Genomic DNA, 15,608 nt, shown 5'->3' on the forward strand with positions numbered 1-15,608 from the left:
CGTGAGATATATATGCGGGCGGCGAGCGGCCGGCGGCATTCGGAGACCGGCTGTCAGTGACTATAGTTCGATTGAGTTGGGATTATATCGGCACGAAGATGTATAAGTTTGGTAAGTATTGTGTGAAAATACTGATGAAAGATTGAGATACCTAGTTCGTTGCTGTTTAAAACGAAACTTAGGGTCAATGTGCTAGTTGACATACTCCAGTTTTCGTCCCTGTGCATATATGTAATTTAATATTTTTTAAGTGAATATATTGTTTAGATTTAGACTAATTAAATTTGCAATAAACATGTTCGGCAAATCCTAGTTTTTATTAAAATTTCGTCAAATGGACTAAAACTAGCACGACGGCTCTATACCTACATGTTTTGAAACGATATCTTTGCTAGAATTATTATTTCGAATTTATTTCATAATAAATTATATTATTAACATAATGCCAGTCCTTTTTTCATGATTTGCGTGTTGGTACCATACAAATTCTAGATTGTTATAGATGAAAAAAAAAAAGAAACTATAGGTACCTACACAAATAATTATTTTTAAATTTATTTATTTTATTTGTTAGGAAAACTTACAGCTAAAGTTACAATAAGGCTTATAACATAAAAACAATGAGCCAATAACAAGTTTCCACAGATAGAAACTGGGCAAAGTACATGCGTGCAAAGTTACAGAAATTTTTGAAATATATTTGAAGATTTAGTACTACATATGTATAATTATTTAAGGAGTTCTTCCTAAAGTTAGTGTTAGCGTAGGGGATATGAAACGTTCGCTTAGCGCGCGACGAAAGGCGTGAGGGGACTGAGAACTTCAAGCTTGACAAATTAAAATCGGGACTTAATCGCGTATGACTACATACGGGATTAACTAAGTCCCGATTTTAAAAATAATTATGTGTAATAAAACTAATAAACGTGAAAGTTTAAATCAGTGACCTACACAAATCTTTGCATTGATTGATTTCTCCTGCCCCTCTAGCACAACTTGCCTTGTCGCACGCGAGTCCATACTTGCAGTCGCGTTTGATGTATGGACTCGCGCGCTACAAGGCAAGTTGTGCTAAAGGGCCTGCATTATAATTAGTCACATTTATTCAATGATCAAGTATTTTTAGTGTTTTAAATACATATCCATGTTGCACTAAAAATACGGGACACAATAGCATTCTATACAGAGATAGATTTACGAGTATCTCCCCGATCAGACATGCACCATCAACATAATGTCAAGGATAACCGATAACAGTTTCATTGATGCTTTACTTGTTTTCGCGCGTGTATTCCGTGTATTGCTAAATTATTGAGAAATTTACGACATGAGCCGAGAGAACAAGTCCATCTTGACCTGTATCGTTGCAACAATAACATTGTCTGGCCTTAAAAACTCATTAAAAAGACATCTCAAAAAATAATACACATCAAACTTACTTACTCTCAATTCGCTCAAAGGTTGACTGGAAGAGATCCCTTATAGGGATAAGTTCGCCTTTGTACACCATAACTATACTGTATTTCTATGTCCTAACTTGTCTTATGTACAATAAAGTGTTTACATACATACATACATACTATGATTAATTATTAAAAATACCAAAATTTTGCCGAGTGAAACACAAAATTGTTCAGCACACCAACACAAAAAATATACTAACTGTAACATCTCAAATTAAATCAAATCCATCAATTTAATATTTTTTAGTACGACTCCACCCTTCCCCAAGTTCCCCTGCTGCCGTGACGTAATATTTCAAAAATCTTATCGATTATCCTTGCGCTGTCTTAGCACTATTATTAGCTATTACTGATACGTAATGGGTCGGAAAATCTGAAGGCATCGTTATCGTGTAATGAACTTAATTGCTGCAATAACAATGTGACTAAAGTACCTGTCGCTTACTGTAACTACCTGTAATGTCCTTTAATTGTTGCTTCTTCGGTAACTGATAACTTTATTCTGGGAATAAATACTTACCTACATTACATCATTTCCTACGATTACCTTATGTAGGTTAAGGGCCGGTTGCATCAAACCGTCTGTCACCGTTAAAGCGTTCGTTAAATTTTATTGTATGGGAAGTTCCATAGACGTCTGCTGCGTGGCGATGATGTGTCTGTCAAATGCGGTTGATGCAACTGGCCCTAAATTGACAAAAATTGTACTTCCTTAAAACCGTCCTTGTTATTTTTAAACGACTTCTTATTGGTTTTGTTTTCGGACTGATTTTTCGGACACGTCATGACTGAAATAATGCTAGTCACTTAGGATCAAAATAGACTGCAACACAATAACTAAGTCTATAATTCCATTAGCTGGACATGACTTTAACTGAATCTTTAGAATACAATTGACAATTGATATGAACGTTATTCTGAAACTGATCACAACGGAAATCAAAATGTAACCAACGACTAACCTTCAATTTTGTCAACAGCCCTCCTTATTGCCTGCTTCATCAGCAGCACGGCAGCCCTCCCGCCCTGCGTGTGCTCTCGCGACTACACTCCCGTCTGCGGCTCAGACGGTGAAACCTACCCCAACGGCTGCATGCTCGACTGCGCTGCTCAAACCCATGAAAACCTCAGGCTATCACACGGAGGCCCTTGCCGATCACAAGCAGAAACATCCTGCATCTGCACCTTCGAATATAAACCCGTCTGCGGCATCGACGGAACCACGTACCCCAACAAGTGCGCCCTAGGCTGCGAACGAGCTCGAAACCCCGTCCTGATCAAGCTACATGACGGCCCTTGCGAAACTAAAGAAGAACTCAAAGTAGCCAAACCCAGTCTACCCACCTGCACTTGCACTAGGAACTTCGAACCTGTCTGCGGAACTGATGGAGTCACTTACAGTAACATGTGCTTATTAAAATGCGCGGCACAGACTAAGCCTTTGGGTAAAAAAGCCGAAGGCCCCTGTGAGGATTTGACCGTTAAAGTAGCAGAGGTTTCAGAAGAAGAGGTGCCTAAGAAAAGCTGTGTGTGCTTCAGGAACTATATGCCGGTGTGTGGGTCGGATGGGAACACGTATGCTAACCATTGTGTGCTCGGGTGCTCGAGTAACAGTAATCCTGGATTGAAGATGGTTCATGGTGGACCTTGCTAAAGTGGTGATCATGTGTTATAAGACTCAATTAGGTACTACAATTGTTTGTCTTAGGGCCAGTTGCAATCAACGTCATGTTGCGAAGGTCTATGAAATTTCCTGTACAATAAAAGTAGGCACTGGTCCCACCAAGAGCGAGTAAGCTATGAGCTATCGGCGGTAGAAACGGACAAAAGATAGTCACTCCCGTGTAAATAAAAGAGACGCGATGATAGCGCGAGCGAGGTATAGTTCGTCGCCGAGCGAACTATAAATCGCTCGCTCTCTTTTATTTGGGCAATTTTTTTCAAAGTTGTCCACCCCACTTTTTTGTAACATGGGTATTTTTACGCGATTCACACTCAGAATCGAGAGCTCTTTCGATCCTGATAGGAGAAAAAAAATGTCCCAAGATTTCCATACATTTTTTCGAACCTTCCATTCCGTTACCGCCATACAACATGTATGAAAAAATGGTAACTGAATGGGAAAAACCTTGGGACACTTTTTTTCTCCTATTAGGATTGAAAGAGCTCGCGATTCTGAGTGGAAAACACTTAAAAATTTCCAAATCCAAAAAAAAGTGGGGTGGACACTTTGAAAAAAAAATGGCCCATTTACACGGAAGCGACTATAAGTATAAATTTTGTTCAATTCTATTGCCGATACCTGTGATTGTATTCGTATGAAAGTAGGTAACTAATTGAGGCTTGTAAAGTTTTGTGAATAAGGGGTTATGCCTTTGATAAGTTAAGATTACCTAAGTTTATGCTTCTTGACTTTATGTACTTAGTAGAGATATTTTACCAGTGGTTGTACTAGCCAATCGTCCCGTTTACAGTATTGTATTTTATTATGTGTTAGTGTTTAGTCTGTTTGACAGTCTTGGCATAGTTTTTTATTTATTTGTACATCTATTCAGGACAATGAGTTTCGTGAAGTGCCATTCATGTGATAAAAATATTAATTATGATTATATATAAGGTGCTACACCGACCACTGAAAACTTCAGACTCTGAATTTTTTTACTGTTTCATACATACAGGGTGGAATAAAAACAGTAAAAAGGACCGTTCAAACTTTGCATAGTATCTTTTGAGGTCATAATGAACAACTTTTATTATGGGACCAATGCTGAAATCACGAAAAAAAATTTTGCTGTACCATAGAAATGAGCGGCTCCATGACAGGCGAAATGTATGAAACAACTGAAACAAGCAAACATTTTTGGTCCCATAATAAAAGTTTATCATTATGACTTTAAAAGTCACTATGCAAAGTTTTGACGGTCCTTTTTATTTCACCGTGTATATTGGTGGAGTGATTTTGGGGCATTTTCGCGAAAAAAGATTCACAACCTTTTTTTCCAAAATAGGTAAATTTAATGTTTTCCCTACTCAGAATCACGAGCCCTTCCGATCCTACTAGGTAAAAAAATTCGTCCCAAATTTAATTTTTCCACTTCGTTACCATTTTTAACCCCCGACGTAAAAACGAAGGGGTGTTATAAGTTTGACGTGTCTGTCTGTCTGTCTGTCTGTCTGTCTGTCTGTCTGTTTGTCTGTCTGTGTGTGTGTCTGTCTGTGGCATCGTAGCTCCCGAACGGATGAACCGATTTCTATTTAGTTTTTTTTATTTGAAAGCTGTGTTAGTCGGGAGTGTTCTTAGCCATGTTTCATGAAAATCGGTCCACTAGGTCGCGGTCGGGGGTTTATTCAAAATTTTAATTTTGTGGTTAGGTTATTCAAACACTTTGTACAGATGTAATGCGAAATGATTTGCCTTCGAATTGTCAGTCAGCACTGTCAGCAGTGTCAGTACAAGATGTACTGACATTGACTGAACTAGCATGACAAATACGAACGTTTCCGAAGGAAACCCTTTTCCACTACATCTGTACAGCGGTTACAAAGTGGAAAGTATGCAAAATAATACAAAATTTTGGGACCATTTTTTGTCTCTTGTTTTTTGTCCTCGATCAAAAGGGCTCGTGATTCCGAGTAGGAAAAACATAAAATTTACCTACCTTAGAAAAAAATTTTTGGTGATTGTTCTCGCGAAAATGCCTTTTGACATTTTGTTATGGGAGAGTTATTTTTTCGTAGTTTCGGAGTCACCCAAAGTTTTTTAATATGACCTAAGCGGTCTACCTTAATACCCTATTAATGTTATGGAGTCCTAAAATGTCTTCCAAAGAGCTAATAATTTTAAGGCCCAGTTATATCATCGTATATTATATTATGTCAAGAGATGTAATTGTAAGTGCGTAGTTTTATATATTGTTATAAATAAACATGTGATAATAAATTTGCTATTTTACCTGACTCCGAGAAATAGATAACCTCTTAGATATCATTGAACCTAACACATTATACGTAACATCAATAATTCACGCGTTCTTTTAAGTATCACGAGAAAGAATCGAGTTTAAGTCTTTTGAACATGCAAAAGAAATAAAGTAAATAGAGTAAATTATCAGGAACTGATGGTCAGCGTCCAATAATAGTGACCTGTGGTCACCTTATAAGTCTATACGATTTGTCCCGCTGTACCTTGTGATTTTGTGTTGATGTGATAAGGAAGATACAGCGGGGCAAATCTCGACTGGGGGCAAATGTAACTGGTCCATGTAAGCGTGTTCAGTGGATACATGTAGAACTCAACATCAGTCTAATAATGGAAAAAATGGATTAGTTACAATTGCTCCCCAGTCGAGATTTGCCCCGCTGTATCTTACCTAGTTATATACTTAAGAGTTATTTTTCAGTATCTACAGACTTTCATATTTTATTATTTTACATTAGATACGTAATGCCAAATAGGTAATGGTGTTTCGGGTGTCCACGAGCTGCAGTGGTCGCTTACCATCAGGCGACCTGTCTGCTCGTTTGCCTCCTATCTCATAAAAAAATGCCCATCACATTTTGGAGTCAGCATTTTATGGAAGGACCTACCTTTCAGTTTGAAATCTTTGTTTTCCAGTGATTTTCTCACAACTATATAGCCAGAACAGGAAAATTATTGTTATGTATGTACTTAGCACTTACAAACTGGCTGTAAATATGTACCTAACGTCAGGGTCAAGTGATCTCAGTACATTCTCGACGGATCGATATAAGCACTAATATAATTACTAATAAACATATTCAGAAGCAATTGAAACGAATCACTATATGTTAGACTATTCTAATTGATCACTTTCGTAATTTCGTGGTCATTTTGTTGTCAATAGATTGGAAAACTTCAATTTTGAACAAATCTTATCGATATATGGATATTTCGTTTTTATCCAATTAACTTAATACATATTTATAATCTGTCAAGCTGTTTTCGTCGCTAGAAAAGAGCGGCAAAAATGTATGCGCGATTTTTTATTGTCCCATAGACAATTTTCATTCCTTCTAGTGACAGATTTGTTTGATAGGCTATACTTAAATAATAAATAAATAAATAATAAATAAATATTATAGGACATTCTTACACAGATTGACTGAGGCCCACGGTAAGCTCAAGAAGGCTTGTGTTGTGGGTACTCAGACAACGATATATATAATATACATAGCTGGGCATTAACTCGTTAATCCGTTAATCGTTAATTAACGAAGTTAACATTTCGATTAACGGATTAACTTTTAAGTTAACTTTAAAAAATATTAACGGATTCGTTAACTTCCGTTAAATTTCATCGGGTCCGTTAATCGTTAATCCAGCACCCCAAGCGGCTCGCTGCGCCGCGAAAACCACGTTCTTACTGCTACTGTAAAAGCCCGTAGTACGGCAAAACCTAGAATTTATTGGTAAAAGCAGATCCGTCGGTTATAAACAGTCTGTTGATGGTGAGGGTGTTCCACAATGAAAGCAGTATGTACGTGTGTCGCGCGCGGATAGACAAGCCGACTGACGAGCGGTCGGAAAAGAAACCGTTACAACCTTGTCGCTGCGTCACACGTATATCTACCTCCAAATTTCAACCATAAAGTAATATTACTTAATAACAACCCTAAAAACAACTTAAAATAAACCGTTTGAGCACGTCGCTAACACGCCCCACCCTAGTGCTGGCTCAGCACTCATTAACCAAAGGGATTCTAGCGACGCGCGCCGCAGGCCGTTTGAAGACACCGGATTTGGTTTTTACTTCAACCAGTCTGATCCGACCATCCCTACCTGGGAACACCTGCTGGACGACTGCCTTCGGCCACACATTGCGTGGTGCTCCTGGGTCAACTACTAGAACTAGGTCTCCTACCTTGAGTGGAGTTTGCTCGCTGTTCCACTTCCTTCTAGGGAGTAGCTCCGGCAAGTATTCCTTTACCCACCTCTGCCAATACATGTCGGCCAGTCGTTGGCTCTTTCGCCACTGCTTCCGAAGAAACAAATCGGAGTCGTCGAAGGCACCTAAAGCGGGGGTATTAGGAGAAGAGTGGAGAAGGAAGTGGTTGGGTGTCAGAGCACCATCGCTGCCCGGTTCCACGGAGACGTGGGTTAGCGGGCGGCTGTTGACGATATTCTCGACCTCAGCCATGAAGGTGCCGAGGACCTCGTCCTTCGGCGCCCGCTCCTTCAGGACAACGCTAAGGCTCCTCTTAACACTGCGTATGAGGCGTTCCCACGCTCCAGCCCAATGTGGACTCGCGGGAGGAATAAACTTCCAACTTGAACCATTAGTCAATGCAAAGTCATTGACTGCTTTGTTATCGAGTTCCTGGACAGATCGTTTCAGCTCGGAATCGGCTCCCCGTAGGTTAGTACCATTATCCGAGTAGAAACAGTCTGGCCATCCTCGACGCGACGCCATGCGTCGTAACGCCATAATAAGGGAGTCGGTCGTGAGAGAATGCACGATCTCCAAATGGATCGCCCTTACAGTAAGGCAGGTAAATATGACACCGTACCTCTTTTGGCGTCCTCGGCCGACCACCACCTCCATCGGGCCAAACAGGTCAAGGCCGCAATGCGTGAATGGCCTCTGGTGATGCGCCATTCGACCTGGAGGTAACTCACCCATTACAGGTACATGCGGTTGCGCCTTGCGAATTTTACAATACATGCATCTCGCTGCTACATGTTTAACCGTTGGTCTTATCCTCGTGATTGCATATTTTTCCCTAAGATTATTCACTACTGTCTCCTGATAATCATGTGCAGCCCTCACGTGATAATGCTTCACGAGCAATCGCGTCACATGGTGCCGCCCGTCCAGTATAATCGGACACTTGGTTTCGGCAGTGACACCCTGTGCGGCATTAATACGGCCGCCGCAGCGAAGGACCCCACAATCATCCAGGTAAGGTGACCAGGTAAGTATTCGGCTATTCTTATCGAGACTCATACCTTTTCTGATTGCAGCCAGCTCCGCGCCGAAGCATTCTTCCTGGACCTGTCGCAGCAGAAGCAGCTCGGCCCGACGCATAAGCTCAGAGTCTTCATAAGTTTGCTTACGACTATTGTGCACGAATACTAACACATGATATGTGCTCTTCACCAGCCGCAACCACGAAGAGAAACGCTCCGGATTAAATACAGGTAAGTATGTAGCAGGTAAGTCGCTAATTACATTTATTATTTCTGATCTTTCAGGTTCATCAGCTACGGGGCTGACGATGTTATGCGGCCAAGATGACTCGTCACTCCTCAAGAACGAAGGTCCCTTTAACCACTCGCTTTGGAAAAGAGTGTCATCGTAAGTATCGCGGGTTGCGATATCCGCAACGTTCATTTTGGTAGGTACGTACCGCCATTCATTGCTATGCGTGAGCTCATCAATAGCCCCCAACCGGTTCGCTACGAAAGTTTTATAATTGCGCGCGTCATTCTTAACCCAGTAAAGAAATGTGGTTGAGTCGCTCCAGAAATAACGGCGCTGCACCGCTAATCTGTGATCCTTTTGTAGACTGTCCGCAAGTCTCGCTGCTAAAAGAGCTGACTGTAGCTCTGCGCGAGGTATAGTCAACAAAGGTTTCACTGGTACGACTCTGCACTTACTTGCTATGAAGGCCACGTATATTTCATTATTATAAATCCAGCGCCAGTAAGCAACAGCACACATAGCTTTAGTGGACGCATCGCAAAAAATATGCATTTGTAAATTATTACCATAATCCATATTCGTAGTCGGTGCCCGCATACTCGGCGTAGCACTGGCCGCGTAGCCCTGACAGGTAGGTGGCGGCGTAGTAGGCGCCGGCTGCGCGGCGACTGCGGGGCGCGCGGGAGAGGGGTCATCTGCTACGCGCGTCGTAGCACTGACCGGCGACCCAGCTGATAGGTTACCTATACCTACACCTATACCTAAACCGCTCGTGCCTACAGGACTCAAATAACATCTAGGTATACGTACATGATGCATTTCTTTTAAAAGTTTAATCCACTCGGTCCATTTGACGAAAATATTATTTGGAATATTTTCGTCCCAATTAATGGATAACTGCCATAAAGACTGTAACATTATCTTACCTTGAATTGTGAATGGTGATAAGAAACCAAACACATCGAAGATCGACATAATTACGCGAAGCATGATCCTTTTGGTAGGTACTTGTTTACCGCTAATAATATCGCTAGGTATACGTTTGAGCGACAGATCGAACCCAAACTCGTCTGTAGCGGGGAACCAGATAAGACCAAGCGTTCTCTCACCTTCAGGCTGCCGATCTAATTTGAACCTTAAGGCTGCACTGCCTAAGGCTTCTTTTGGCACGCTGTCCAATATTGCCTTACTGTTACTCGTCCAGTTACACATGTCGAACCCGCCCTGTTTGTGAATAAAAGTAACATCTTTTACCATTTGTATGGCCGCGGCTTCGTCTGGCAAACTGTCCAAGTAATCGTCCATGTAGTGTTGCTCGCAGACGGCGGCAACTGCAGCAGGCATTGTGGACGCGAAACGCTGTGCATTCCTATTTTTGACGTACTGGGCGATAAAAGGGGACGAATTAGCGCCGAACACTAGTGACGTCATAGCATATGTTTTGACTGGCTGTTTAGAGTCCGTCCTCCATAAAAACCTGAGTGCGTCCTGGTCCTCGGGTCGTATTTTGACCCTTAGGAACATGTCACGCAAATCCCCGGCCACAGCGTACCTATTCTCTCTGAATCGTACCATGATGCCGAATAGGGACGCGAGTAGGTCGGGGCCTTGCAGTAGGTAATCATTCAAGGACATACCTTTACTTTTTGCTGCGCAGTCAAAAACAAGACGTAGTTTTTTTTTGTTTAAATTATTCACAGCATGATGTGGCAAATACCATGTGTGAGGGGACGTGGACTGTGGGTCAATGACCTCTCGTGCAAAATCATTTTGGAACAAATGATTTACTCGATCCGTGTACTTTTGGGCATACTCACTGTTCGCCGCCATTTTCTTTTCAACTCCCTTTAACCTGTTTAGAGCGTTAGGATAACTGTCAGGCATCACGCTATTCTCGTCGCGCCACGGCAGGCCCACTTGCCACCTGCCGGCAGCGAAGGTCGCCGTGCGGTCTAGCTGAGCTAAAGCGCGAATATCATCGCTGTTCTGACGAGGTTTGTTACACACACCTAAGGAGTCGATGGAAAAATAACGTCTTACCTCCTCATGAAGGTCTTGGAGCGCGCCGTCGGCTGCGCTCGCGCTGGGCGCGCCGCCGCCGCTCGCCGCCACCAGCAGCAGGTTGTGGGCGGGGCGGGTCGCTCGGCCGTGCGGCCCGCGCACCTTCCCATGTATGGACCAACCTAAGACAGTACGCGTAGCGAACGGCTCAAAGGGCTTACCCTCACATATTTCTAACGGCTTAATTAAATTATAATTATCCTGCCCAATTAAAACCTCAGGTACACTAGAAATTACATTAGGGGACCATTCGTCCTTTAATTTTTGTAAGTGGGCAAATTTATTACAATCAATGGACCTAAAGTCCTGCTTAGGAATGTCTAAATTATCTACAGCACGGAAATCTATATTAAATACATCGTTACCATTATAACTAGATACATCAATAGATATAACTGTAGCAGTACACTCTAACTGGCTATCTTTCCATGCACCGTTTACTCGCATAGTCTCGGTGCGCCCGCGCAGGCCGGCGCGCTCGGCGAACGATTTACTGATAAGACTGATACTACTTCCGTCATCTAAAAATGCACCTGTCGTAAACACACCGTTAGGTCCGCGTATTTTTATCGGCACTACTTTTAGGAACACTTTTTGGGTATTTAAGTTTATAAAGGATACCGTTTCCGTGGTAGGGCCCGACTCAGCTGTTTCCGGTGTACGTGAAGATTCCACAGTTGCATCTTTATCGTTATCGCGACTTTGCACATAATGTAATAGTTGATGATGCGCCTCGCCGCACCCGTCCTTGTCGCACGCGGGCGCGGGGCACGTCTCGCGGTCGTGACGGGACACCAGGCACTTGTAGCAAATTCCGTGGCGTTTCACGTGACGCCACCGGTCCTTCCTTAACGCCTTTTTAAACATCTTGCATTTAGTTAACTCGTGATTAGCACCGCGGCAAAATAAACACTTGTTGTCACTGGGCGCCGCCGATTGTAGTAATACCGTTTGCTGGCGGTTTGTGTTATTATTATCACTTTTGTTTCTAGAGTGATTTTGATAACTATTCCGTTGGTCAGTGACGTGAATGTTCGCTGTAGTAGTTATTTTGATTGCTTCGATGTTTAAGAAGTCTCCGAGTATCTCCAAGCGTGGTTTCTTGCCTTCTTCTATTATAGGGAAACTGTAGTCAGACCATTTCGATATAATGACCGTAGGTAATTTAGATAAAATTATATTTGCCATGTTTACGTCGTGTAGGTATTCTTTGCGGCCGACTGCATGTACGGCTGCGAAGTTCTGAACTTTGACTGAGAATGATACGATGTCTTTACTGTACTCGTTTGACATAGATGGTAGTTTCCGTAATCCTTGCATGATGCGAGTTAAGATGCTCTCTGGATTTCCACATACCAGTTCCAAGGTTTTCATCACAATGTCAGGCGACGTGGCAGTAACCATTAAAGCTGAAACTGCTTCTCGGGCAGTTCCGTGTAGACATTTTCTCAGTCTCCATAGATTCTCCTTCGGGCTGAATCCGCACACTTCTGTAGACTCTTGATAGGCCTGCTTAAATTGTAGCCAGTCCAAAGGGTCGCCAGAGTAGCTAGGCAGGTCTCTGGGAGTACATAATCGGCTTAGCAGGTTTTTGTTTGTACTTTGTTTAGCTGTACTTGCGGTTAGATTTTGTAGTGCACTTGCGAGCATATGGATCGCTCCATTAGAGGTGCCGGGGTCAACGACCGGCGGCGGGCACGGCAGGTCCGGCTGTGTACCATGATCGGGGACTTGCTGCGCGGCGGATTCCAGCTCGCGTTGGCTCTGTTCTAGCCACTTCTCCACTTCACTCTGTTTGTCAGTGTGCAGATCATCATGTGGACTGTAGTTTTCTTGTTCCTCATCTCTTAGGTTAGCTAAATCAGCCTCGAGCTTCTTGTCGATGAGGGCCATTTGGATACGCGCTTTTTCTTGAGCGGCTTCTAGTTCCAGCTGTTTTCTTCGAGCCAGGACAGACGACGATGACGACTTGGACTTCGGCCCCGTTAGCGAAGCGGCCGTTCGTGGCGCCGGACGGCGCTCTGATTTTACGCTGCTACCCGACAGTTTGAACGCGGGGACGTTAATCTTCATTTCGTCATTGTTCTGGTTTGTATTTCCTTCAGTTGGCTGCGAAGGTACTTGCAGCTGACGTTGTCTATCCTCTTCTGCCTTTCTTTCGCGTTCCTTGCGCGTTGTACTGCGAGTATTAACCATCTTCGTAGGCGGAGTATGGAACATAAATCCGGTCGAAGTGACCACTGTTGATGGTGAGGGTGTTCCACAATGAAAGCAGTATGTACGTGTGTCGCGCGCGGATAGACAAGCCGACTGACGAGCGGTCGGAAAAGAAACCGTTACAACCTTGTCGCTGCGTCACACGTATATCTACCTCCAAATTTCAACCATAAAGTAATATTACTTAATAACAACCCTAAAAACAACTTAAAATAAACCGTTTGAGCACGTCGCTAACACAGTCTAAAGACCAATTGGCGACTTTGGATCACTTGTTTGAGATCTTCTAAATCTTATTAGGCGTGCTAGATGGATCACTAACCTGGGAATAGGGTGCAATCATCAGGCATGACAGACAAATCGCGCAACCGACGCATCGAGTTAGAGTCCGGCGCGGGCCTTAGATTACTCTACTAAGTTATCGTGTCCCACAGTATCGAGTTGTCATCTCAAATCTCAATCTGAAGAACCGACGCATCACGATCGCGACCGCATGAATGACCCAATAATTACCAACCCGAAGTAAAACCTAGGATTTAGCCAACCAACGGCGGTAAAAATGGTTTTTGGTGGATACTTAGTAAATACAAATACATAACACTTACAGTGAAGTCCTACTTTTATGACGTGTTAACGGATTATCGATTAACTTTAACTTCCGTTAAATCTACCGAAATGTATCGCTTTAACGATTAACGAAGTTAACTTTTTAAGTAACGGATTAACGATTATCGAAGTTAACTATTTGATTAACGGTGCCCAGCTATGATAATATATAAATACTTATATACATAGAAAACATCCATGACTCAGGAACAAATATCTGTGTTCATCACACAAATAAATGCCCATACCGGGATTCGAACCCGGGACCGCGGCACAGCAGGCAGGGTCACTACCGACTGCGCCAGACCGGTCGTCAAATTAATTAGATGTCTCATAATTGTTATGAAATAGCATATCATAACCAAATAATAGGTTAATTTAAACTCCATTGTATTATTAGAATGATAAATAAACAAGCGTATTTCAGTAAATACGTTATTCTAGAATATTTACATTTTAATAACCTATAAGTAGATAACAGAAAACGAAGTATACAAGTAGATAAGGTCAAGGTCCAAAATATCGATGCGGCCGATGCACCAAAAATATGTAAAGGTATATACTAATACACGACTTTATTATCATGTACAACTAGGGAACAAATCAAATTATTTTATTGTTTTTTTTTATTTCTTCTTTTTCAAGTAGTCACACTACTAATATATATAAATTGAAATAGATATCATACACGAAAGAAAAAACGACAAAGCCCACTGGTGGCCGAGCCGGAAATCGAACCCGGGTCTTCAGCTTTATTACGCGGCTAATGTCATTACCACTAGACCACCCGTCCGCTATCATGTGTTGTTCGATTCCCAGCTCGGCCACCAGTGGGCCTTGTCGTTTTTTCTTTCGTGTATGATATCTATTTCAATTTATATTTATTATGTAATTTAAAAAAATCTGTGCTGATCGGAAATATTCAACTTACATCCCGGTGCCGGTGAATATACAGTATTATATAAATGTGTGTGTGTGTGCGTGTACTTAATTTTGAACGCCTTGCCCACTTAACTCTTTAGTAAGTTAGCATAGCAACTACATTTAGTAATTTTACGCTAAATTAGTTTTCACGATAATATTAGGCCTTGACTGTAGGTATGTACTAGGTACATGTAGGTGTAGAATGTAAGGAAATCGAAATTATAAATTATGACTATGTAATAACGACAACATTTTTTATTTGAGTTGTTATATCAAGTAGGTACAAAGAATTAAAAAATAATACAAAAATATTATGTTAATACAGTTCATAGAGAAACACCGATTAGGAGAAGAACTTTAATCACGTCCAATAATTAATATTCAACTGATAAATATTGTATTCAGTCTTTTGTGTTTTAGTATTTTTCATAAGTATTTTGTAGTTTGTACAAGGTGCCTACTCTTGCAATAGGTACCTTGTACAAACTACAAATATTGTACCCGGCTCGAAGGACCATTAAATATCATTTTTTGTAAATTGTGAGTTTTTATTTAACATTTTAAGTTCTCGCGCTTTGTACAGTCGACTACAAAGAGATGTATCCATTTTTTCACCTTATTGCATTGTAATAAGGTGAAAAAGTGTATATGTCGCAGTAAGATAGATAAAGCCGTTATATAGTTATAACCCTAGGAATATATTTATACGTCGTAACATAGTTAAAAGAAAGCGATTAATTTCTATCTTACTAGGAATATAACTATAATACTAAACTAGTTTAGTCATATAGTTATATGACTGGATTCAGTTTAGTGAAATGATTGTAGGCAGGAGTGCGGCGGTGCGGCGGAGGTATAGTTATAACCCTAGGGATATAATTATATGCCGTAACATAGCTAAACGAAAGCGATTCCTTACCATCTTACTAGGAATATAATTATAATACGTTACTAGTTTAGTTATATAATTATATCACTGGATTAAACTTAGTCTAGGGATATAATTATAATACGTCTCTAGTTAAGTAATATAGTTATATAACTGGATTAAGTTCAGTAGTATAATTGTAGCAGTGTAGTGCGGCCACTGTTACGTTTTAACTAATATAGCTTGGATTCGTTTGTTTAGTAACCAAACCTCGTGTACTATGTTCGGATCGATACAAAATAAACT

The 15,608-nt window shown here is 41.4% G+C and overlaps 1 protein-coding gene across 1 annotated transcript; it reads left to right on the top strand.

The window, feature by feature from the left end:
• Nucleotides 1-3,421, top strand: LOC125231126 (serine protease inhibitor dipetalogastin-like). The gene is made up of 2 exons (XM_048136482.1): nt 1-111; nt 2,444-3,421. The coding sequence occupies exons 1-2, from the start codon at nt 99-101 to the stop codon at nt 3,115-3,117; spliced, it is 687 nt and encodes a 228-aa protein (XP_047992439.1). The 5' UTR covers nt 1-98; the 3' UTR covers nt 3,118-3,421.
• The last annotated feature ends 12,187 nt before the right edge of the window (nt 3,422-15,608 follow it).

The sequence above is a fragment of the Leguminivora glycinivorella genome, chromosome 11, assembly GCF_023078275.1.
Source record: "Leguminivora glycinivorella isolate SPB_JAAS2020 chromosome 11, LegGlyc_1.1, whole genome shotgun sequence".
In the NCBI taxonomy this organism is placed as follows: Eukaryota; Metazoa; Arthropoda; class Insecta; order Lepidoptera; family Tortricidae; genus Leguminivora; species Leguminivora glycinivorella.